The sequence below is a fragment of the Lissotriton helveticus genome, chromosome 10 (assembly GCF_964261635.1).
Source record: "Lissotriton helveticus chromosome 10, aLisHel1.1, whole genome shotgun sequence".
In the NCBI taxonomy this organism is placed as follows: Eukaryota; Metazoa; Chordata; class Amphibia; order Caudata; family Salamandridae; genus Lissotriton; species Lissotriton helveticus.
The window spans coordinates 27242916-27268227 of NC_136071.1; the positions used below are offsets into that span (position 1 = coordinate 27242916).

General features: G+C 47.4%; 1 protein-coding gene across 9 annotated transcripts in view; it reads left to right on the top strand.

Moving 5' to 3' along the window:
* Nucleotides 1-25312, top strand: part of LOC144785805 (mitochondrial carnitine/acylcarnitine carrier protein-like) — a 95428-nt gene that overhangs the window by 46618 nt on the left and 23498 nt on the right. Inside the window, exons 6-12 of one of the 9 annotated variants that reach the window (XR_013602042.1) lie at nucleotides 6331-6403; nucleotides 8342-8451; nucleotides 14786-14907; nucleotides 19238-19543; nucleotides 19643-20220; nucleotides 20622-20809; nucleotides 20899-22191. Coding sequence is in view for 3 of the 9 variants with exons in the window: in XM_078664641.1 (XP_078520767.1) it covers nucleotides 6331-6403; nucleotides 8342-8451; nucleotides 14786-14907; nucleotides 19238-19300 (368 nt within the window). In the remaining 6 variants the exon portion in view is untranslated. Of the gene's footprint in view, nucleotides 1-6330; nucleotides 6404-8341; nucleotides 8452-14785; nucleotides 14908-19237; nucleotides 22192-25312 lie in introns of those variants that run through there. The other 8 variants (XR_013602045.1, XR_013602041.1, XR_013602044.1 and 5 more) reach the window with 8 other exon arrangements.

Below are 25312 nucleotides of genomic sequence, written 5' to 3' on the forward strand. Positions count from 1 at the left end.
AGCCTATCAGAGCCTGCACAGTCAGCTTCCTGTGCTCCTCCGACAGAAAAGGCAAGAACCTCCGCAGCATCTTTAATAGACCGAAACAGGTACCGGTCTCCCCAAGGATCTGGGCTTTCATCGTCAGTCCCTTGTCCATCTTGACCCCCAAGTTCTTAGCCATAGGGGAAGAGCAAGACGGAGGGAACATATCGATGGGCCACCAGGCCTGCCAGCTGGGCTCCGTGTCGCACCCGAAGAAGAGTACCTCGGACTTATCGGAATTGCACTTGAGGCTGTTCAGTTGGAACCATGTGAACACAGCCCCAAGGCAATCCCGGATACTCTCCCCGTCAAAGTCTGCCCCTCTCTTACAAGAAAAGAGGAGCTGGGTGTCGTCGGCATAAGATACGATCCGGGCACCAAACGACTCCGCCACCGCCGCCAAAGGGGTCATGAAGATGTTAAAGAGGGTCGGGCTCAATATGGAGCCCTGAGGGACCCCGACTCCCAAAGGCGGCATCACGGCGGTGTCCGGTGATGTCCAGACCGTTTGCCGGCGGCCAGCTAGAAAGGAAGAAAACCAGCTGAGCACCGTCCCCCGTAGGCCAATCTCATAGAGTCTTGCGAGAAGGCCATCATGGGGGACGGTGTCAAAAGCCGCCGACAAGTCCAACAACACCAACATGACTTTGCCCCCGGTATCCAACACCCCTTTGATGGTTTCAGAAACCTCAAGGAGCGCGGTCTCGGTGCTAAGATTTGAGCGGAAGCCGGACTGGGTGTCATGCAGGATCTCGTGGGTCTCCAAAAAGTTGGAGAGCACCGACTGAACGTGTTTCTCCAAAATTTTTACGAGAGCCGGCAGCAAAGAGATTGGCCTGTAGTTGGCTGGAACCTTCGGGTCAAGACCCGGTTTTTTAAGCAGCGGGATGACCATTGCCTGCTTCCAGGCTGGCGGAACCACTCCCTGACTCAACGAGAGATTCAGAAGAGGGTTCGCCAGTGGGTTGATTACTTCCGCCATCTTACCCAAAAGCTTAGCTGGGCAAGGGTCAAGTGGTGACCCAGATTTCAAATTGCCCATAAGCGCTAGGGAGGCAGAGGCTGGCAAAGATGGAAACACAGCCAGTACGGCGTCCTGCGAGGCCAGAGGGAGCATGTCGGCCACAGATTTAGACGGCCTAGCAGGTGTTCCAGGTGGAAAAGAGTCCTGTATGAGTTTTATCTTGCTTGTGAAAAAACAAGCAAGGTCCGCCGCCCAGGATTCTGAGGGCACCTCTTCCGATGTAATGGTCCGCGGAGAAATAAATTCTCTGACTATGGTGAAAATCTCCTTGCAGGAGTTGGAGGCCGCTTCAATTCTCCCCGCAAGGTAGGCTTTTTTCCCGAGGCGAATGTCCCGGTGGTAAGTCTTAACCACTGCCTTGTAGGCCAACCTGTCCGCGCTATCATAGTGTGCCCGCCAGGCCCTTTCGGCCACCTTACACTGCTGCCGCTTAGCCCACAGTGCAGTGGTAAACCAAGGGGCGGAGCCCGCTTCGAAGTCAAGCGGGGGGCAGCACCGGGGCCAGGTCATTTAGCCTATCGGAAAGCCATGCTTGCAGGGACTCCAAATCTCTCTCCAGCTCACCGGAGAGAGGACAGGGATGATCCAGGGCAGCCTGAGCCAGCATCTCCGGGGTCACTCTGTTGAACGCTCTGAACACTCGTCCCCGTTGCTGTGGGGCAGGACTAAACGACCTGGCAATGCCACTGATCGCAAATTTGGCAAGCCTATGGTCAGACCACAGAACCGGGAGAATCTCTTTCACCGCAAGAGGAGATGTAGAAAAGACCTGGTCTAGAGTATGCCCCTTAACATGAGTCGGCCCCTGCAAATAAGGGATAAGGCCCAGCGGGGTCATGGCCTCAGAGAGCTTTATAGCAGCGGGGTCAGACGTTTCTGGGCATATGCTTTAATTCTGTAAATGTATAATGAATATTATAAGCACGATCAATCAAAAGAACATTCAGTGATAATTTAATGACACTTTAGCTTAGAAATTATTCCAGGAATGTAAGGCATCTTATGAATGTTTATTGTTATTTTATCTATTTTAATTGCTTGCTTTTAGGCTTCTTTCTTTTAGTTTTACATTCTTAAACACATACTGTACAGGTTCCATTTTAGGGATAGGCTCCATTTTAGTTAGTCTGTCCAGTTTGTTTACCTTTAGCCTCAAATCCATCCTAAGTAATAGAAGTCACCACCTTAGGCCATGGAGGCTGCCATGTTAGACCATGGATGGTGCCATGTTAGACCATGGAGGCTGCCATGTTAGATCATGGAGGCTGCCATGTTAGACCATGGAGGCTGCCATGTTAGACCATGGATGGTGCCATGTTAGACCATGGAGGCTGCCATGTTAGACCATGGAGGCTGCCATGTTAGACCATGGAGGCTGCCATGTTAGATCATGGAGGCTGCCATGTTAGACCATGGAGGATGTCATGTTAGACCATGGAGGCTGCCATGTTAGACCATGGATGGTGCCATGTTAGACCATGGAGGTTGCCATGTTACACCATGGAGGCTGCCATCTTAGACCATGGAGGCTGCCATGTTAGACCATGGAGGCTGCCATCTTAGACAATGGAGGCTGCCATTTTCCCTCAAATTATGCAGAATCATCAACAAGTTTGTTTTTGACGCCAATTTCATTGGTGCCTATCTTTCCATGAACTGTGAAAATGTCAAGTCATTCTGATATAGACATCAACAAAGCCCCCAGTGTGACATCATTATGGGATAGGTGCCTTCTTCAAGGTCATATAACATCCTTAGCCAAAATAGTGTGGTCTGAATTTGATGTCCTCTCACTTTATATGTCCATAATAAAAAGTCCGGGGCACGCACCTTGACGCACATAATCTATGCCAGACATTCCTCACGTTATGTAGGAAATTCCAGTCTCTGATAAAATTCAGTACATAAGGACTGTCAGTTGACCACTTAGTGAGGAGTAACACTTCCCCCAGGTCACAGGCGTAGATCGCAGATGAGCACGGCACCAGATTCCATCTCGACTGAAGAAGCCTCAAGCAAGATTCCCTGAGACTTGTGAAGCATTCCAATCTGCCTTCACGAACTGCTGCCAGGATTGTGTTCTCTCTGAGACATATGTCCTAGCTCTTGGTCTTGTGTTTGAAATCACATACAAGCTATACCAAACAAACCTTGTTGTGAAGGTATAAGCACCACCTCTGATATTCAAGCGTATTACTTAGCCATCTGAGAGAACTAGCATAGCGCTTCGAGATAGCACAATGAAGGTGTAAGGTCTATAAATTGAGATAAGACAATTTTTCCTGTTTTCACTGTTAATTAAAAGCTTGGCTGCTTTTTATTATCTTCTGTGATGTAACCAGCAGTATGTGCACTAGATCCCGGCATTTTAAAATAATTATTTTAAAATAAATATGTTGAAATACATATTTAGTTCCAAGTGATCTTAAGTGTGTAAATCATTAATGAACAATCATTTGGATTACCACTGCTCCCTGTTAGTGACCCAAAAGCATTGAGACCACCTCATTTATAAATTGGGTGTGGTTCTGTAGGGTTACAATAACCTGTCTTTCACATTCAGCCCTGGTGCATTGGACTAAGTTCACTTGTGTCACCCGTGGGTGTGGAAACAAACCTTGTAAAAGTGAGCCAGAGATGCAGTTTACGCAACAGCATCATCCGACCTCAGGGAAGTATTGGTGCTTTTGGGACCAGGCGGTTGCAGGGTTTCATATTTAGAAGGTCCCCCGACTGGCTAAGAAGTACAGACCATGGGGTTTATACTCGTCCCAGTACTATGAGCTACTCCGGAGGCATGAGATAGAGTATTTATATCTAAGGGGCAGATGACTATTCCCTCCCGGTTACCCCTATATTACGCAAACCTGAATTGTCACCAGCCATGGAAGGGACCAAGGGGCATATGTATAAATTGAATTTTTAGTCGCAAACGCTGTGAATCGCAAAAAAGCAGCGTTTGCGACTAAAAATTCAGAAAACGGGATGTATGAGGGAAATTGCAACCCAAAATTATGGAATCGCAAAATTTGTGATTCCTTAACTTTGCGTAAGCATTTAAGGAATCGCAAAATGCGATTCCTTAAATGCTATGCAAGAAGCACTCAAGTTTTGCGATTTCACCTTAAGAAATCGTAAATTAGCACCAACTTCAAGTTGGTGGTAATTTGCGATTTCTTTCACAAAAGCACTTTTTGCCATTTGTGAAGGTGCCATGTGGCGCACATACATGCCCTTAGGGCATGTATGTGCGCCATATGCGCACACATGTTCATTTCAGGGGTGCATCAGGTGTCCTAATGACACCCTTGCACCCTTGCAATTATTATCAATTTGCGATTCTCAAATTGCGAATCGCAAATTGAGAATGACTTCCCATTGATTCCTATGGGCCTCCTGGCCCATAGAAATGAATGGGAAAGTATTCCTTAATTGCGATTTCGCAATTTGCTAATCGCAATTATGGAATACTAAGAAATCGCAAACAAAAAATGCGATTTTTTTACATACATCCCTTTTTGCCATTCTCAAATAGCGATTCTCAAAAAATCGCTATTTGAGCATCTCAAACAGGGACTTTCATACATATGCCCCCAGATGTATAGATTAGCAAACCACTAATTTTAAACGGGTGGGTGACTTATATAATAAAAAAGCCATCCAATCCTTCAAACAACTGAAACACGACTATGGCCTAACGGAGAAAGAACATATGCAATAGATCCAAATTCGTTACTGGGTCCACACACCCCTCAATTAAGACTTATGCCAATAGATCGCCAAAGCAAATTGGAAAAGTGGATCATTAAGAAACAGGACGATGAGAATTTACTTTCAGATATCTACAAAGTCCATCAGAAGCCAGTCCCCTTATCCACGTCATCAGCTCAGAAGAGATGGGAAGCCCAATTAGAACGGTGCCTTTCTGATAAAGAGCGGGAGGATATTTATACTGGGTTACGCATGTCTGCAAGAAGTAGCACAGGTAAAGAAGCACCTATGAGAACAGGAACATACGGGCATTACAGGCAGGAGTGAGTCCATAATGGCATGCTGCAAGATCACCAAAGTCCTGGAGGAAATGTGGGGAAGTAGGCACTCTAACAAACTCATTGTGGCAATGACTAAAACTGCATAGTTATTGGCAAGTAGGGCTCTCTAGCATCAACACTAAGGGCCCGATGTAGGTAATAGGGAAATACCGAATTCTCAATACCGAATTTTACCGATTAGGTATTTAGAAATCGATATTTCAGATGTAGGTAAGAATTCGGTAAAAAATACTGAATTCTTAATATTCGTTATTACCGAATCGGTAATTGAGATTCGGTAATAACAAATACCTACCCATTCATTCCTATGGGCTTGGAGGCCCATAGGAATGAATGTGAAGACATTTGGTATTACCAATTCGGTAATACCAAATCGGTAATACCGGGAGGTATTTCAATGGTGCCAGGGTGTCCAAAGAACACCCTGTTGCACCCCTGAAATGTGCATGTGTGCACATGTGGCGCACATACATGCCCTAAGGGCATGGATGTGTGCCACATGGCACATTTCAAAAAGCAAAAAAGTGCTTTCTGAAAGGAAATCGCTACTTGCCACCAACTTGAAATTGGTGGTAAATAGCGATTCCTTAAGGCTGAGGTGCACTGTGTAAAGTGCTACCTACATTGCATTTAAGGAATCAGTATTACCGATTCCTTAAATGCAAGGCCCTAAGGAATCGGTATTAAGGAATCGGTATTTACCGATTCCTTATTACAGATTCCTTCCCTACATCCCACCTGGCTAAATTCCGGTCGTTAATGGTGAAATGTACCGAATTTCACAGTTACCGACGGTATTTGCCCACCTACATCTGGCCCTTTATTTTATACAGCTATTCCGCAGGTTCCCGCATATGTCTTGTGGGCCTCCCAAACCAACAAACTTAAAAATCTTTCTCTTTCGATCATTTAAAATCTGGTGTCAGCGGTGCTGCCAGGGCACATATAAAAACACAATATTATTTTGTGGAAAGAACAGAACATTTTATAGGGTCAGAGTTCCTTGTATTAGCCTGGTACCGAAAAAGAAATTGCAGAATAGGATATCACTCCGCCACATAGAGCAATATGGGGTAGTGTGTGATATGGCGAAGTAATGTCCGCATCACTCAAGTATGTGGATGGCCACTTGCTTTGCAGTTAAATAGTTCTTTTCAGGCCTCAGCCTTGCATTGACGACAGACATACAGCCATTTAATTCAAGCACTGATTGCATCTTTTTCATTCTAGATGTTCCAGCCACTGGGATGTATTTCATGTCGTACGAGTGGATAAAGGAGTTCCTGACCCCGGAAGGGAAAAGGTCAGTGTCTGTTGTTAAAGTCATTCCACAGTAGAACAGTGAACTGTGTGAGAGATTACTGGGATCCATAACATTGCTGTTGAGCTGCAAAAAGACAATGATAATGTGTCTTGATACCCTCACGGGTGAGTAGCGCGCTCTACAAATGTATTGATTGATTGATTGATCTGTACAAATACAATGTTGTAACTTCACAAAGACGGTGGTGTGGCTTTACAAGACTAAGATGTAGTTGTAGAAAGGAGATGATTTGGTTGTACAAAGATAATGATACAGCTGTACAGAGATGTGGACATGCCTGTACAAAGAAGATGATGTAACTGTAGCAGCACAATCATGTAGCCCACTAATGAAAAGCTTACAGTGGCTCCCAGTGAATAATCGGTGCATTTTTAAGATGGGCTGTACTATTTTTAAGGCACTACATGGTAATGGTCCAGCCTTCATTTCGGCGTTTCTCCACTGTTAAACACCCTCTCGTAACCTTAGATCCTCTCATCTCAACCTGCTGGAAATTCCGCTAGCCAAACGGAAGAAGCATGGCGGACTCCGGTTCTCTGTCCTTGCACCGCAACTTTGGAACTCTCTTCCTGTTGAGCTTAGGTCTTTGTCTGTTGAGCTTAGGTCTTTGTCCTCCCTTGTTCAATTTAGGAGGCAGCTAAAGACCTGGCTGTTTGCCCAAGAAAGCTCCGACTAAGATTGCTTCTCACCATGGTCCCGATCCCAACATGAGCGCCAAGAAATCGTTTGTGAACGCGCACTTAACAGGTGGTTTTAACATAACATAACATGTTGCAGTCCGAAGACAATGTGACTTTACAAAGACGATGATGTAGTTGTACAGTGACGAAGTAGTTGTAGAAAGACAATGAGGCCGTGTCAAAACTATGATGCGGTTGTTCAAAGATGATGAGGTCTGCACAAAGACGATGATGTAGCTGTACTATGATGTTGATGTGGCTTCAGAAAGACAATGATGTACAAGGACATGTAACGATACAAAAATTATGGTGTAAATGAACAAAGATGGTGATGTGGTTGTTCAAAGATGATGTGTCTGTATAAAGACAATGATGTGGTTGTAGAAAGATCACATGGCTGCTGAAAAAATGTAATGTAGCTGTAGAAAAAGGACGACGTAAATGTCGAAAGAAAATGGTGTGGATGTACAAAGAGGATAATGCAAAAGTACAAAGACTATCATGTGGATATAGAAAAACGATGATGTAAATGTACAAATACTATGATATGGATTTACAAAGATGTTGGTGTAGCTGCACAATGACGATGATGTAAATATACAAAGACAATGATTTGGTTGTAGAAAGAGGATGTTGTGGCTCTTAACATACAATGATATAGCCGTCCAAAGATGATGATGTAAATGTACAAAGAGAATGGAGTGTTTGTACACAGATGACGATGTAAATGTACAAAGAGAATGATGTGGTTGTACACAGATGACGATGAACATGAGGAAAGAGAATGATGTGGTTGTAAGAAGAAGATGATGTAAATGTACAAAGGCGATGATGTGGCTGTAGAAAGATGATGATGTGCCTGTTCACATACATTGATATAGCTGTACAAAGACAATGATGTAAATATGCAATCACTATGATAGTTATACACAGATGATGATGTATATTGCAAATGCCTGATGTGGTGTATGAAGTTGATGATGTAAATGTACTACGATAATGTGGCTGTAGAAAGACGATGGTGTAAATGTACAAAGACAATGGTGGGTTATGTGAAGACGATGATATAAATGTACAATGACGTTCTATAAAACGATGATTATATCCTGTTTATGTACATTATTCAGGCTGTACAGCACACTCACCTCTACCCCAGAGTTATGAGTCCTCCTTTCCTCTGTATGAAACCCCTGGAGAAGCATCCCCTAACAGCACCTTCTCTCTCTCCTCTTTGCAGTGTGAGTCAGCTCAGCACCGTTCGGATCCTGCTGGCAGGAGGCTTGGCTGGGGTCTGTAACTGGGTCGTAGCCATTCCCATGGACGTGCTGAAGTCTCGCTTTCAGATAGGTGTGTGAGGAGTGGCTGCGCCCCTCTATTAGGTGACACCCCCGGATATCACAATATTGAGTCCTGTCAATAACCCTGCCAATGCACCTCAATCCAGATCTGCAGTGCCCTCTAATGTTGGAGCTCTGATATCCAACACACCTGTGCTTGTGCACTCCAGCCTGACCTGCACCAGATGCTTTAACACTGCACCCAACCCACAGCTTGAACAGTGCACCTCAACCGTGAGCCACCTCCTTCCGTTTCATTACTGAGACCCACACATAACATTACCAGTGCGCCGCAGTCTGAACTGCAGCAACCCCTTTAAGGTCTGCACCCAAATCGCAGCTCAACCCTGACCAGCGACATCTTATGCTATTCCAATATTGAGATACATAAACAGCTGTGAAAAAGAATTGATCAGTACCCACTTTTTTCTAATTACCACTATTAATACATCAGGATTGAGCCAGTGTTTCATAGGGATTTAAAAAAAAGTCGGTTATCTTTCAACAGGTTTTCTAATTCAATGTTAGGTGGAGCGCAATCAAATTTACTGAGTCACTTTTGTAGTTTAAATAATCCTTTATTCTTTACAAAATTGATCCTCCAGAAGTAGCCAACGCGTTTCGTCCCATCTTGGGACTTCTTCAGGGCTACAAAACAAAGACAATATATATATTTTTCAAACCTGATATTTACAGTGCACCATTAAAATATACATACAATTGTGCAAACATCAAAGTGCAAGAAAGGCATCAGAGCACTATGGATACAATCTTTTTTCTGATCCACCATTATGTTGTCTCAATCTCTTTAAAAGTACCCCTGGGCCACGAACTCAGCTCCGCTGGCGGAGTTTGAAGATTTTTGCATCCTCAGCATTCTGCAGAGAAAACTGAGTTCCTGCAAAACTCCTGACTCTGCAGCGGAGCACAGTTCAGCCCCGGACCCTCCCGCCTCCCACCCCCGCAATAAATATTTTACAAATACAATTACAATTAAAGTAAATAAAAGCACACTTACCTTTACCACAGCATCTCCGGCTTGCCCTCCTTCTCTTCGCTGTTATCCCCTATGTCAGACGTACAGCATGGTAGGACTGCACATGCGCGCACATGGGCAGTCCTACCACGACGTACGTCTGATGTAGGGGATTCTGCAGGCGAGGAGGAGGAGGGCAGCCCGGGATGCCGCGATAAAGGTAAGTTCACTTTTATTTACTTTAATTGTAATTGTATTTGAAACATATTTATTGTGGGGGGTGGGAGGCACAGAGCGGAGTGGAGTGGAGCTCCACAGAGTTTGTGCCCAACTCCGTGGAGCACCGCCCGGGGTTATTTAAAAGACAATAAATTGGTCGATGCTATGCTCATTTGCTTGAAAATAAAAGAACATCATGTTCTTCTTTAAGTTTTAATTTTCGGTTTCATTACTTACGTAATCTCTTCAATTAATGAATTAATGAAGGAAGCGATTAGGGGTCTCATTTTTCATTATCCAATACATGTATAGAAAAAAACAATGTATGATCTCTATTTCCCTAGGTGATACTATGTGTATGGAAACATAAAAGTCACATGATGTTCTTTTATTTTCAAGCAAATGAACATAGCATCGACCAATTTATTGTCTTTTAAAGAGATTTAGACAGCATAATGTGTTGGGTTGATCAGAAAAAAGATTGTACCCATAGTGCTCTGATGTCTTTAAGATGTTTAATCTTGCACTTTGATGTTTGCACAATTGTATGTGCATTTTAATGGTGCACTGGTAAATATCAGGTTTTAAATTGTGGATATTGTCTGAGTTTTGTAGCCCTGAAGAAGTCCCAAGACGGGACGAAACACGTTGGCTACTTCTGGAGAATCAATTTTGTAAAGAATAAAGGATTATATAATCAAAAGTGACTCTGTATATTTGATTGCGCTCCACCTAACATTAAATTAGAAAACCTGTTGAAAGATAACCAACTTTAAAAAAAATCTATATTGAAACACTGCCTCAATCCTGATGTATTAATGTGGTAATTAGAAAAAAGTGGGTGCTGATCATTTCTTGTTCCTAATTGTGTGGATAACATCCCCTGAAAGGGGATTAGGAGGGTTTTTCCCCTGATCAGAGCACCACTGAGATACTACTCCCATGGTGTGACAAGTGCGGTCTTTCAGGTCTAAGGTCTCCTTTGTAAATCACATAAACAGCTGCGTGTGTACAAACCAAACCGACTCGTAGCACGCCCTGCTTCCCAAGTACTGAGACCACGCCTCTGGCAGTGCACCTCAAGCCTGGCTTTCAACACACCCCGCTATTCCAGTACCGAGTCCCACATACAGCAGTGCCAGTGCTTCGCGGCCCTGACCTTCAGAGCCCGTCCCACTGCACCTGAACTCTCTCCTGCAGCAGCATCTTCCATTCCAGCACTGGAGCCATCACACAACCCAGCAAACACACATCAACCCCACACCACAGTCTCAGAGGGGGCCTGGGGGACAGAGGTGGCTACTGATCCCCTGTAAGTATTGTTGTTTGGTGAAGAAAGTTTCCACACTGCATCAGGCTAGCCTTTGATACCCCCCAACTAACTAACTGAAATAAAATGCAGAGCTGGTACAATGGGTAAGAAACAAAAAGGAGTAACAAGCACCCAAACAGCAACTAGTGTGAGTGCTGCATAAACATGACCTGGGAGCTATGTTGATGCAAAAGAAACCTACAACTGTATGTTCACCACAGCATCTCCATCCTGAAAGGTGTAGGTGCAAGCATCTGTGGGGACACTAAGGTATGGCACAAACATCTGTGGGTGGAATCTGTACTCAATATAACTTTAAAAGGAGGGTGTGTGTCCCACATGTGAGTCTGGTGGGGACACTGAGGGAGGGCTCACTAATCTGTGGGTTGGATTTGTACTCAATATAACTTTAAAAGGAGGGGGTATTGAACCTGTCGTCATCGCTCCCATGAGTTAGCTCTTCGTGCTCAGTTCCCCTTGACCTGTCGATAGACACCATCCCGTACCTGGGCATACAGCTTGCTTCCACGGTGGCGAAGACCATGGCGATCAACTATAGAGCCCTTTTAGACCAGACAAATAAATCACTGGCGACATGGGGCCAGCTACGGCTTATTTGGTCGGGGCGCATTGCAGCTGTTAAATTGACAGTATTGCTGCGTATTCTGTACATTTTTCAAACGATCCCGCTGGTCCCTCCTCCTGCATTTGTTACAACTCGCTATCAATGCACTTATATGGGGTGGGAAGAGGCCACGTCTTCCAGTTAGCCAGCTATCACGGCCAAAGGGTGAAGGTGGCTTGGTGCGCCCCCTGATCAGCCGGTATTATCAAGCCTCGCAACTCAGATACGCGGTGGAATGGAATAGGCCCCTCTCCGAAAAGCACTGGTCCTTTATGGACCAGACAGTAGCCGGTGTAAACGTTTGGCGGGAGGCCTGGCTCCCTCGTAAATTCAGAGCCTGGGGACTGTACGCGTCGCCGGTGATGGTAATGATGATGAAAGTCTGGGACAGTGTGGCCCTCTAATGGGCTGACATCGTTTCCCTCCCAGATGTCACAGATTGTTGATAACCCTGATTTCCCCCCGGGTTGTGGGTCCAAGGTTTTTGGTAGGCCTGGGCGATAAATTCCGTTCCATTCGCGGAATTTGCGGAATTTTGGTAATTTCGCGTTCTGCGGAGAACGCGAAATTGCCCAAAATTCTACATTCCGCGACTTCGTGAAATTTTTTGCTTGTTCGCGTTCACAAAATGCGTGTATGTGAGATATTTCCCCCCCCGAGCACGTAAACAGCGATTATGAACAGTAAAAAAGCTTCGCGAACAAGCAATACAGGGTGTTCGCGGAATTTCTGCATGTTCGCGGAGATTTTTTACCGTTTCGCAGAGATTTGTGTAACGCGATTACACAAATTCCACCCACCCTGCTGGCGGGAGTTAGGCTGTAAAAGAGTGGGTTCTCTCTTCGGTCCTTCAGGGATTATCCCTTTTGAACAGCTTCAACAGGAATACTCGCTACCTGCCGCTGATGGGTTCCGTTACCTGCAGCTGAGACTTTGGGTGACCGTGTTTGAGAAATGGCTGGTCCATAAAGAGGACGACAAACGCCTTATCTCAGAGCTCTATGCTATGCTTACTGGGGTGGATACGATGGGTGAGACCAGAGGGCAGGCGCACTGGGAGTAGGAGTTGGGGCGCACGCTTTCCTCCAAGGAATGGGATGACATTTTTTATAGAGCACACCACACTACACACAACATGGCTGGTACAGAGGTAGCCTAGAAAATGGCATCTTATTGGTACTTTACTCCAGCACGCATACATAGGGGGAACAAAGGACGCCCAAAGACGTGCTGGTGGGGTCGCGGGCAGACTCTCTTGCATCTTCTATGGCACTGCCCCAAACTGGCCTGATTCTGGAAGCAGCCCAAAGAAAAGATCAAGAGTTTGGGTGTTTGGCTGGATAGGTCGCTTAACTTTGACCACCAAGCAGTACAATTAGCAGCGCCTTGTTACGGCACCATTAGACAGATGCAAAAAATCCTTCCATTCCTTCCGGAATCAGCACGCAGGATCGTAGTCCAGGCACTGGTGTTATCCCGGCTGGATTAAGGAAATTTACTTGGGGACTCCAAAGACCACAATAAGGAAATTACAAGTGGTACAGAACTGCGCGGTCAGGCTGCTGCGCAACATCCCCAAAGCACACTCGGCCAAGCCGGCCTTAGAAGAGCTTCACTAGCTACCAATCAAGGAACGCATAATGTTTAAGTCATTATGGGGCAGATATATCAAGATTTCATTTTGCGATTCCTAAATAGCGATTTTTAAGGAATCGCTATTTAGAAATCCCAAAATGGAATGTATGAAAAAAATCGCTATTTTTTTGCGATTCCTTAATCTTCCTTATTTGCGAATTTGCATTTTGCGAATTCGCAAATAAAGAATAATTTCCCATGCATTCCTATGGGCCAGGAGGCCCATAGGAATGATTGTGAAGTAATTCTCAAATTGCGAATTCGCAATTTGCTAATCGCAATTTGAGAATTATTTCAAGGGTGCAGGGGTGTCTGAAAGACACCCTGCTGCACCCCTGAAATGTACATGTGTGTGCATATGGCGCACATACATGCCCCATGGGCATGTGTGTGCGTCACATGCCACCTTAAAAAATGCAAAATTTTGCATTTGTTGAGGACTTCGCAATTTACAATCAACTCCAAGTTGGAGGTAATTTGCGATTCCTTAACCAAAATTCGCAAAACAAAAATGCTTCATACATATCATTTAAGGAATCACAAAATTAGCGATTCCTTAAATGCTATTGCAAATTAAGGAATCGCAAATCTTTGCGATTTCTTAATTTGCGAATTTTTGATACATTAAAAAAAATGCAAAAAGACCATTTGCGAGTCGCAAAGGCCGAAATTCTGCGAATTTCGGCCTTTGCGAGTCGCAAAACGCTTGATACATCTGCCCCATAGTATAGTACATAAACACTCTGGGGTAGGGGCCCAAAAATCAATCTTGCACTTATACCTTTCCATCGCCCGTCGAGAAGTCTACGCTAGGCGAATATGTTCCTGGCGATGGTGCCAAAAATCAAGCGAGCACGTGCTGGAGGCCGAATGTTTGCCTACAATGCTGCAAAGCTTTGGAATATGCTGTCTGGGAGGGAATGGGTACATAGGACTGGCGCGGAGGAGGGAGGGGAGGAAAGTTGGAATTATGGTATTGCCTTTGTGGCTTTGTTTTATATCTGTTTTGTCTTCAGTGCATATGGTCCAAGTGTTTCTGCCGGCCTCCGGGTTGTGGGCACACAGTTGCATATTCCTAGTTTTCATGACATACGCTGCCGGCCACTAGCAGTAGCCAAAACTGTAATATTGACGCTAAGGACCGCTATCAATAAACAAAATTGTTCCATATAAGGAGGGCGAGTGTCCCACGTGTGAGTCTGGTGTAACACTGAGGGTGGTCACCAACATCTGTGGGTTGGATTTGTACTACATATAACTTTAAAAGGAGGGCGTGTGCCCCACATGTGAGTTTACCGCCCCTAAAAATACCCTGTGATTCCAAAGGTACAGCGCAATCTAAATGTGTAACTCTACTCTCCCTTGTGCACTAAGGCATACTTATGGTGTTTCATCTAGCACTTTGAACCCACCCTTGACTGATGAGTAAAGTTGCCCAACTGAGCTGCTCTTCCCTATGTCCACACACCTTACCAGTGGTAAAAGAAGGATTCAGTCCATGATGGTCAATTATTATCCTGATATTGAGTATTTACTAGGACAGTAGTTTGATAAACCCCCCCTCTCCTCTCCCACAGCCCCTGAGGGGAGGTACAAGGGATTCGCGGATGTGCTGCGAAAGGTTCTACGCGAAGAAGGCCCACGCGGACTGTACAAGGGCTTCGCGGCGGCCATTCTGCGAGCATTCCCCGCTAATGCGGTAAGATTCCTGTCCCAATATTTACATTTATTTAAAAATGCCATTAGTGGTGACCCAGCAGCAATGTGTGGTGTGTGATAAAAGATATTACCACACTCTCTTTGTGTTAGGAGTAATTGAAATGGAATGCTGAAGGAACTTAAGAGGTGTGATGAAAGTCTTTACCACACCCCCTGGAATTGTTGGAGGCACCTAGTGAATAGACTGCAGAGAGCATCTCACAGGGGCCACAGTGATTAACAGGAAAACTCTTTTTGAGCTTCCCCAGTCGGTTTTATTTATTCTAAAATGTCAGCCAAGTACAACACATTTCAAAGATACCTTAAAGCTGTATCAGTGAACCACAGAAAAGAAGATCACACCCTAGACTACACAGATACAGAAACATAAAATACACTCAGAAAAGGAGAGGGGAAAAAGAGGCAAGAGAGAGGAAAAGGCAGGAGAGTGCAGGGAGACAGCACAGGGCAGCTGTCACACTCAGAGAGAGAGAGAGAGAGAGAGAGAGAGAGAGAGAGAGAGAGAGAGAGAGAGAGAGAGAAAGAGGCAAGACAGAGAGGAAAAAGGCAGGAGACTGTAAGGGGGGAGCACATGGCAGCTGTCACACTCAGAGAGAGAGCATTACCAAGAAGAGGCAAGGGAGAGCATGAAAGACAGGAGAGTGCAAGGAGACAGCACAGGGCAGCGGTCACACTCAGAGAGAGAGAGAGAGAGAAAGAAGAGACAGACAAGGGAGAGCATTTTTGGCAGGAGAGTGTAAGTAGGCAGCACAGGGTAGCTGTCAGACCCACACAAAGAAAAATATGGGTTTAGGGGAGAAAAAGTCAAGGGTGTGTAGAGAGGTAGTACATGACTGCCCCCAGACAGAAGGGGCAGAGAGGGTCAGGAGTGTTTATAGGGGCAGCGCCTGGACATCAGCCGCACTCTGAGATGAAGGGATTAGGAAGAGGCAAGGGAGAGGGGTTTAGAGACAAGACCATATAGTGTTTTTGTTCCAGGACAGATAAGCCCCTCATACTGTGCTTGAGGGGGTGATCCCCTCCACTCCACTCATGCAGGGCCTCTCTGCTGCTCAGGAGGGTGCAGCTCTGCTTGAGGGGGTGATCCACTCCCCTCATGCTGGGCCTCTTTGCTGCTCAGGAGGGTGCAGCTCTGCTTGAGGGGGTGATCCACTCCCCTCATGCTGGGCCTCTTTGCTGCTCAGGAGGGTGCAGCTCTGCTTGAGGGGGTGATCCACTCCCCTCATGCTGGGCCTCTTTGCTGCTCAGGAGGGTGCAGCTCTGCTTGAGGGGGTGATCCACTCCCCTCATGCTGGGCCTCTCTGCTGCTCAGGAGGGTGCAGCTCTGCTTGAGGGGGTGATCCACTCCACTCATGCAGGGCCTCTCTGCTGCTCAGGAGGGTGCAGCTCTGCTTGAGAGGGTGATCCACTCCCCTCATGCTGGGCCTCTCTGCTGCACAGGAGGGTGCAGCTCTGCTTGAGGGGGTGATCCACTCCCCTCATGCTGGGCCTCTCTGCTGCTCAGGAGGGTGCAGCTCTGCTTGAGAGGGTGATCCACTCCCCTCATGCTGGGCCTCTCTGCTGCTCAGGAGGGTGCAGCTCTGCTTGAGGGGGTGATCCACTCCACTCATGCAGGGCCTCTCTGCTGCTCAGGAGGGTGCAGCTCTGCTTGAGGGGGTGATCCACTCCCCTCATGCTGGGCCTCTTTGCTGCTCAGGAGGGTGCAGCTCTGCTTGAGGGGGTGATCCACTCCACTCATGCAGGGCCTCTCTGCTGCTCAGGAGGGTGCAGCTCTGCTTGAGGGGGTGATCCACTCCACTCATGCTGGGCCTCTCTGCTGTTCAGGAGGGTGCAGCTCTGCTTGAGGGGGTGATCCACTCCACTCATGCAGGGCCTCTCAGCTGCTCAGGAGGGTGCAGCTCTGCTTGAGAGGGTGATCCACTCCCCTCATGCTGGGCCTCTCTGCTGCTCAGGAGGGTGCAGCTCTGCTTGAGGGGGTGATCCACTCCCCTCATGCTGGGCCTCTCTGCTGCTCAGGAGGGTGCAGCTCTGCTTGAGGGGGTGATCCACTCCACTCATGCAGGGCCTCTCTGCTGCTCAGGAGGGTGCAGCTCTGCTTGAGGGGGTGATCCACTCCCCTCATGCTGGGCCTCTTTGCTGCTCAGGAGGGTGCAGCTCTGCTTGAGGGGGTGATCCACTCCCCTCATGCTGGGCCTCTTTGCTGCTCAGGAGGGTGCAGCTCTGCTTGAGGGGGTGATCCCCTCCACTCCCCTCATGCTGGGCCTCTTTGCTGCTCAGGAGGGTGCAGCTCTGCTTGAGGGGGTGATCCACTCCCCTCATGCTGGGCCTCTTTGCTGCTCAGGAGGGTGCAGCTCTGCTTGAGGGGGTGATCCACTCCACTCATGCAGGGCCTCTCTGCTGCTCAGGAGGGTGCAGCTCTGCTTGAGAGGGTGATCCACTCCCCTCATGCTGGGCCTCTCTGCTGCACAGGAGGGTGCAGCTCTGCTTGAGGGGGTGATCCACTCCCCTCATGCTGGGCCTCTTTGCTGCTCAGGAGGGTGCAGCTCTGCTTGAGGGGGTGATCCCCTCCACTCCCCTCATGCTGGGCCTCTTTGCTGCTCAGGAGGGTGCAGCTCTGCTTGAGGGGGTGATCCACTCCCCTCATGCTGGGCCTCTCTGCTGCACAGGAGGGTGCAGCTCTGCTTGAGAGGGTGATCCACTCCACTCATGCAGGGCCTCTCTGCTGCTCAGGAGGGTGCAGCTCTGCTTGAGGGGGTGATCCACTCCCCTCATGCTGGGCCTCTTTGCTGCTCAGGAGGGTGCAGCTCTGCTTGAGGGGGTGATCCACTCCCCTCATGCTGGGCCTCTCTGCTGCTCAGGAGGGTGCAGCTCTGCTTGAGAGGGTGATCCACTCCCCTCATGCTGGGCCTCTCTGCTGCACAGGAGGGTGCAGCTCTGCTTGAGGGGGTGATCCACTCCACTCATGCTGGGCCTCTCTGCTGCACAGGAGGGTGCAGGAAAAATGTAACAAGAGTGAACCCGTTATCCCAGTTGAGACCGGGTAGGCAATGCAGCAATATAACAATGATTCAACTGGTATATCAAACAAGTGACTGTTCCACATTAGAAATTAATCATAGAGATAAGGGGACAAGGGAGACCAAAGTAAGGTGAAAGGGTTGTTATTTGCATATAGAAGCCCACAGTTATACAACTAAATTGCAGTAACCATAACAACCAATTGTGTACTGAAAGTTTTGTAGTGAATAAACGGTGCAGTGACACAAGTGATTATAAGACAACGTGGGGCGGCGCGACAAAAATATATACAGTAGGGGTCAAACGAAAGTATTTTCAATGCATGGGTACAATTTCATTGTTTTCAAAGAGACCCTTTGATTGCAGCAAATGACGTTGTAAAGTCGACGACGTTTCAACCTATATAACTAAAGGTCATCATCAGGACGAAGGTTACAAAAATCTTGAAGTGTGCTCTGGGGTTGGTAGAGAGAGCAATTATCCTGGTGGGGCGCTCCTATCGGTGGGGAGGCGTCACCGGTGGGGCTCGGGTCATGTCAAGAAGGACACAGCGATCAGGGCTGTGGGACTGTCTGTAGGGAGATCAATCACGGAGGTGTTAGTTAAAGGGCCGGGCTGGGAAGTAGATCGGGTGACCGGAGTATATCCACAGAGCGGGGAACAAAGGATGATCCAGAAAGATATACTCCGGTCACCCAATCTACTTCCCAGCCCGGCCCTTTAACTAACGCCCACCGATAGGAGCGCCCCACCAGGATACTTGCTCTCTCTACCAACCCCAGAGCACACTTCAAGATTCTTGTAACCTTCGTCCTGATGATGACTTTTAGTTATATAGGTTGAAACGCCGTCGACTTTACAACGCCATTTGCTGCAATTAAAGTGTCTCTTTGAAAACAATGAAATTGTACCCATGCATTGAAAATACTTTCGTTTGACCCCTACTGTATATATTTTTGTCGCGCCGCCCCACGTTGTCTTATAATCACTTGTGTCACTGCACCGTTTATTCTCTACAACACTTTCAGTACACAATTGGTTGTTATGGTTACTGCAATTTAGTTGTATAAATGTGTGCTTCTATGTGCAAATAACAACCCTTTCACCTTACTTTGGTCTCCCTTGTCCCCTTTTCTCTATGATTGATTTCTAATTTGGAACAGTCCCTTCTATGATATACCAGTTGAGTCATTGTTATATTGCTGCACAGGAGGGCGCAGCTCTGCTTTTAGGTAGGGAAGAAGGAAGGCTCTTGGCTGTTCCCTTGTGTGACCTCCTTTTCTTTCTTCTAGGCTTGCTTCTTTGGGTTTGAAGTCTCCCTGAAGTTCCTGAACTGGCTGGTGCCAGTAGAATGAGGTTCCTTGGCATCACTCTGCGTGGGTACAGCACTGGACGCGTCATCTCACCCACTGGCACGTGCATCACCCTGGAAGGATGTCGCTTCTGGCCGGTCTCGGTGGTTCATTGAGTCTTAAATCCATCCATCCTTAGTGGTCCGTAGAGTCTTCTGGCCACGTCAGAGTTCCACAGGGTCTAACTTCCGGCCAGCCTGAGGTCCGCCTGAGGTCTGCCTGAGGTCAGCCTGAGGTCCGCCTGAGGTCCGCCTGAGGTCTGCCTGAGGTCAGCCTGAGGTCAGCCTTAGGTCTGCCTGAGGTCTGCCTGAGGTCAGCCTGAGGTCAGCCTGAGGTCAGCCTTAGGTCTGCCTGAGGTCCGCCTGAGGTCCGCCTGAGGTCAGCCTGAGGTCCGCCTGAGGTCCGCCTGAGGTCCGTCTGAGGTCCGTCTGAGGTCAGCCTTGAGGTCCTCCTGAGGTCAGCCTGAGGTCCGCCTGAGGTCAGCCTTGAGGTCCGTCTGAGGTCAGCCTGAGGTCCGCCTGAGGTCAGCCTTGAGGTCCGCCTGAGGTCAGCCTTAGGTCCGCCTGAGGTCTGCCTGAGGTCTGCCTGAGGTCAGCCTGAGGTCCGCCTGAGGTCCGCCTGAGGTCAGCCTTGAAGTCCGTCTGAGGTCAGCCTGAGGTCCGCCTGAGGTCAGCCTTGAGGTCCACCTGAGGTCAGCCTTAGGTCTGCCTGAGGTCAGCCTGAGGTCCGCCTGAGGTCAGCCTGAGGTCCGCCTGAGGTCAGCCTTGAGGTCCGTCTGAGGTCAGCCTGAGGTCCACCTGAGGTCAGCCTTAGGTCTGCCTGAGGTCTGCCTGAGGTCAGCCTGAGGTCCACCTGAGGTCTGCCTGAGGTCCGCCTGAGGTCAGCCTGAGGTCCGTCTGAGGTCTGCCTGAGGTCCACCTGAGGTCCGCCTGAGGTCAGCCTGAGGTCCACCTGAGGTCAGCCTTGAGGTCCGTCTGAGGTCAGCCTGAGGTCCGCCTGAGGTCCGTCTGAGGTCTGCCTGAGGTCAGCCTGAGGTCCGCCTGAGGTCAGCCTGAGGTCCGCCTGAGGTCAGCCTTGAGGTCCGTCTGAGGTCAGCCTGAGGTCCGCCTGAGGTCAGCCTTGAGGTCCGCCTGAGGTCAGCCTTAGGTCCGCCTGAGGTCTGCCTGAGGTCTGCCTGAGGTCAGCCTGAGGTCCGCCTGAGGTCAGCCTTGAAGTCCGTCTGAGGTCAGCCTGAGGTCCGCCTGAGGTCAGCCTTGAGGTCCACCTGAGGTCAGCCTTAGGTCTGCCTGAGGTCAGCCTGAGGTCCGCCTGAGGTCAGCCTGAGGTCCGCCTGAGGTCAGCCTTGAGGTCCGTCTGAGGTCAGCCTGAGGTCCACCTGAGGTCAGCCTTAGGTCTGCCTGAGGTCAGCCTGAGGGCCACCCGAGGTCAGCCTGAGGTCCACCTGAGGTCAGCCTTAGGTCTGCCTGAGGTCAGCCTGAGGTCCACCTGAGGTCAGCCTGAGGTCCGCCTGAGGTCAGCCTTGAGGTCCGTCTGAGGTCAGCCTGAGGTCCGCCTGAGGTCAGCCTGAGGTCCACCTGAGGTCAGCCTGAGGGCCACCCGAGGTCAGCCTGAGGTCCACCTGAGGTCAGCCTGAGGTCCACCTGAGGTCAGCCTGAGGTCCACCTGAGGTCAGCCTGAGGTCAGCCTGTACAACCCTGTGGTCTTCCCACCCAAGGATAGCGCTCCACCCACCCTAGGGAAGGAAAAACCACAGGAATGGGAGCAGAGTTTTAGGAAATGTTCTACAGCACCCAGCCAGGTTTCACTAGCTTCAGATCCCTGGTATTAAATTAATTTACACTTCTGAAAAGTCACAATTTTCTGTGCAGAAGAAACCCTTACCCTGTCAATAGAACATTTCCTACAGTTATTTATTTGATGAGTCCTGTATGAAGAATTTGAGAAGCAGTTTCTTACTGGTCTACAATCCAGGACTCCCTAAGGGAGGATTTGGCACTTCTTGACACATTCGTTTTATTACAAGATGGCCACCCTTGGGCACACACAGGATTGTAGAGAAACTGTTTACACTCAGTCAGAGGTTTCCACGGGTACTCATGGAAAGCTATTGTAAATCTAATTTACGGAGAGACAAAAATATAGTCGTGACATCTTTCTTTGCATGCGAAAATCTGCTCAGCAAGTGTGAACCCACGTGCTCATTTTTTAGGTCTCGGCCTAGCGATACACTGCGCAGCAGTGTTCGCGCAGGAAAAGTCCTTTTGTACGCGTTTTGAAAATTGACTTGTTATTTTCTCTTTTGTCCACATGGAAAATAGTTTTTTGTATGCAGAAACCTATACCTCTGTACCTCACCTATATTTGGTATGTTTCGATCTCCTTCCCACACAGGAAAGGTATTTACTCTCCTCTCATGAGGAATACATGTATGTCCTTCACGAGGTTGCAAATGGGTCAGATAGAAATTTGTGAACGCCCAAAAATGTGTACGTCTGTGGGTGTGCACGTGCTCCGTGGACATCTCATCCCTGCAATGCCCTCTCCCCACCCCGTGAGTAAATTTACTCACACAAAAATACTTTGGCGAGTAAATCCTTTTATGAGTGAACCTGCCCAATGCTCAGCAAGTTCAGAACTATCCTGATAAGTGCTATCATGGACTGAAACAATAGAGCAATGAGTGACACTAAACAGGTTTACCATGCTATCATACCAGGTATAATCCTATTGTTGTTTCTATTTTGTGGTCTTTACATCAAAAGACAGAAATTATGGTTGAAATACTCCATCCTTCGTACTAAGCTGTTACTGCTGGTGGCCTTATTTGGGTCATTTCTGGTACAAATGACTGGGCATTTGTTGCAAAATAAATAAACATTTGTTTGTTTGTAAAATTTGGACCTTGATTTGTTGCACCCTCACTCTCTATCACACGACAATTATAACGCATCCACTGTACAACATCACAAGGTAAGGAAAGGGTGTATGGTAGACAAACACAATAGTTTTGAAGCTTGAAATAAGAGGCTCTGGAGGGTGGCTCGTTTCACTAATCAGAAGCCTTCAAAATGTGTTGTAGCCTGCCTACAGTGGACCAAGCATTGGAGACCATAATAATGCTTATTTTCAATTTTTGTCTTAGCATGGAGCTAAAGATCTGGTCAAGAGAAGGGTGTCACCTGGCCCATAGGACAATGTTGTTTTTCACTAAGCATGAGCACGTTGCAGCTTGCATGCTGCTTTTACACACGTTACTACACGTCTTTATTTCAATATTTCAATGACTACTTTCACATGAGAACACATCGCTGTGTTCACGCTCTGCGTGTTCCTGGGGTTATGACTGAACATATGTGCAAGGTCGAACAACAATGCCCCTTGTTATTTTGTTCTGGCCAGTCCTTAACCCTTAGACAAAACATACCGATGCAGCTGTTGTTTGGACAACTTACTTTAGTTTTTAGTGGGGTACACAAATAAGCCGAGACACACTTGGAGAGGAGCCTTTCCAAGGAGAAGAGCGAAACATCACCTGGAATGTAGATCTACCATCTATAGACTGAAGTATGGGGTCTGCAGATAAAGCCCAGAGGTCTTCTAATATATAATAATACTGCCTCTCACCAAGTGGAGGGAGGATAGGCTCCACTGTCTTTTTATGACGACATATCACTTCATGATTTATGGGCTAGCTGCTATGCTGACTATATTTGTACTATGCAATTTCCTGCTTGTTGTTGCACGTATACTGCATGCCAGGGCACATTAGTTAAAATAAATATTTTAAACTATTTCGTGATTCCATCATATCCTATTGTGGACACGTACAAGAGTGCGAGCGAAAGGGAGTGTCTTGTTACCACGATTCCTAAGAGATCTGGGAGTGTTGTGTTCTGGCGTGTCTAATCATTTGTTTCTCTGTGAGTGAGTAGGAGAGCAAGTGCAACTCTATAGCTAGTCGGTCCTGGGTTCGTGGGTACTAAGGTGGTAGGAAGATTCAGTCCCTATACACCAAGGTTCCATTTCCTGCGCATAGTTCTATATTTGTGCAGAACCCCTGCAACAGCTCCTCATGATATCATTTCCCATAATATTGATGAAATTCCTCCCGAATCCCTGTGGAGCCCTTTACTAAGTTCCCCTCTTCATCTAAGATCTCGAGTATCTCTCCAGCCGTATTCATCTGTCTTAAACGTGCTGTCAACACATGCCCCATACGTTTGGTGAGCTTGTGGCAATTTTGCCGCCAAGCAAGAAACTTCTCAGCTTCCTTAGTTGCTGAAAATTCTCCTATGTCCTCCTTGGCAAGGGCAAGTTTAAGCAATCTATTCTCTTGGGGTATCCCTGAAGCTAAAGAACGAGAAAGCTCTTCCTCGGCATCCATCAATGCCTTAGATAGTGTTTTACCCGCTGGGCCTCGTTCCTTTGACGGTGTAGACAATAGCTAAAGGTTTGCCCCCTAACACCTGCCTTGAACGCATCCCAGACCACCCCCCACTTGCACTATTCCTGTTGATTTCCGTTCAATCCTTGATCCATTTATTCAAATGTACAATATAATTCTGGTCCTTTAAAAGACCTCTAACAAATGTCCAAATCAACTCTGGTCTTTCCACCCCTGCAAAGGTGACTGCCAAGGCCAAGGGATTACGATCCAATATTACTTGGGGATGTTTTTCTATACAACACCTCGGAGGTAATTGGTGGGAAATGAAGAAGTAATGTAACCACGCCACCGATTTATGGGGGGTAGGGAAGTATATACTACCAGGGTCGGATGGTTTCAAATACGGCCACACATCTATTAGCCCATGGTCTTGGACTAAAGATGTGAGGGCTCTGTAAACCTTCTTTTTCCTTCCTGTATATTTACACCCTTGTTCCTCCCAGAGCCCACCCAACACATAGATATCAAGGTCCCCGCATAGTGTAACAGGAGATGACCACAATGCTAGCTCAGTGCTAAGAAATTTCAATACTTCAGGATGGTCCCCGGTGGACTCATATACTGAGCATATAGTAAAGGTAAAGTTATGATAAAAACATTCTGCTAACGCCCAGCGTCTCTACTTATCCGACTGGCATCTCTTGTAAGTTATATCTCTCCTCCGGGACAAGATGGCAACCCCGCTTGTTCTCATTACTTGTGTAGTGTTGATGATAAGTTTAAACCTTAGATGTTCCATTACTTTTCCTCTTGTACTCTCTATGCGAGTCTCCTGCAAACAAGGGATATCAGTCCATAATGTTTTCAAATCTATTGCTGCTTTCCGTCTCTTAACCTGATCATTCAAGCCGCATATATTCACTGATACAATTAGAATACTCATCAGCTATAGTTATACTGGTATTTTAGGATCGAATGAACTATATATATTTGCTTCTTAGCCCGATTACGCCTTGCATCAGCCATGGCTCCGCTCCCATTTCTCGTGGTATTCCTCATGTACCGTGTTCCCCTCCACCCCTTACTGCACTCGTAGCCCCCCGGCCCTACACCCCCTCCGAGTCCCTCCCCTCTCCATCCCATCCCCCATACCCCCTGTCCTCCCCACTTACAAGCAAAAAGGTCTGCAATGACCTATGTGAGGCAGCCTACTCCACCCTTCACAAAGTGCCCCAGCGTTCCAACCACAGATCCCGTAAACAAACCAATCAAGAAAGCACCCAGTAACACATACATCAAAGAATCATTCTATTTGGCAAAAACGCCCATCAAAACAGCCCTATAGAAAAAAAAAAAGAAAAAAAGAAGGAATTCCCCCTGAAAGTGAGGCCAGTCCCATCAATCAACACCACCGTATCCCCCCAATAGGGTTAGCCTACTACAGACCCCCCTTGCTCCAGTCATGATCTTCCAGCACTTCCTTGGGTTTCCTTCAACTCCTTCAGATAGTCCTGGGCCTAAATTTCCGATGGAAACATCTAGTTCAAGTTCAAGTTCGGGCATTTATATAGCGCACTACTCACCCAGAGGGTCTCAAGGCGCTAGAGGGAGGGGTTCATTATTTGTCG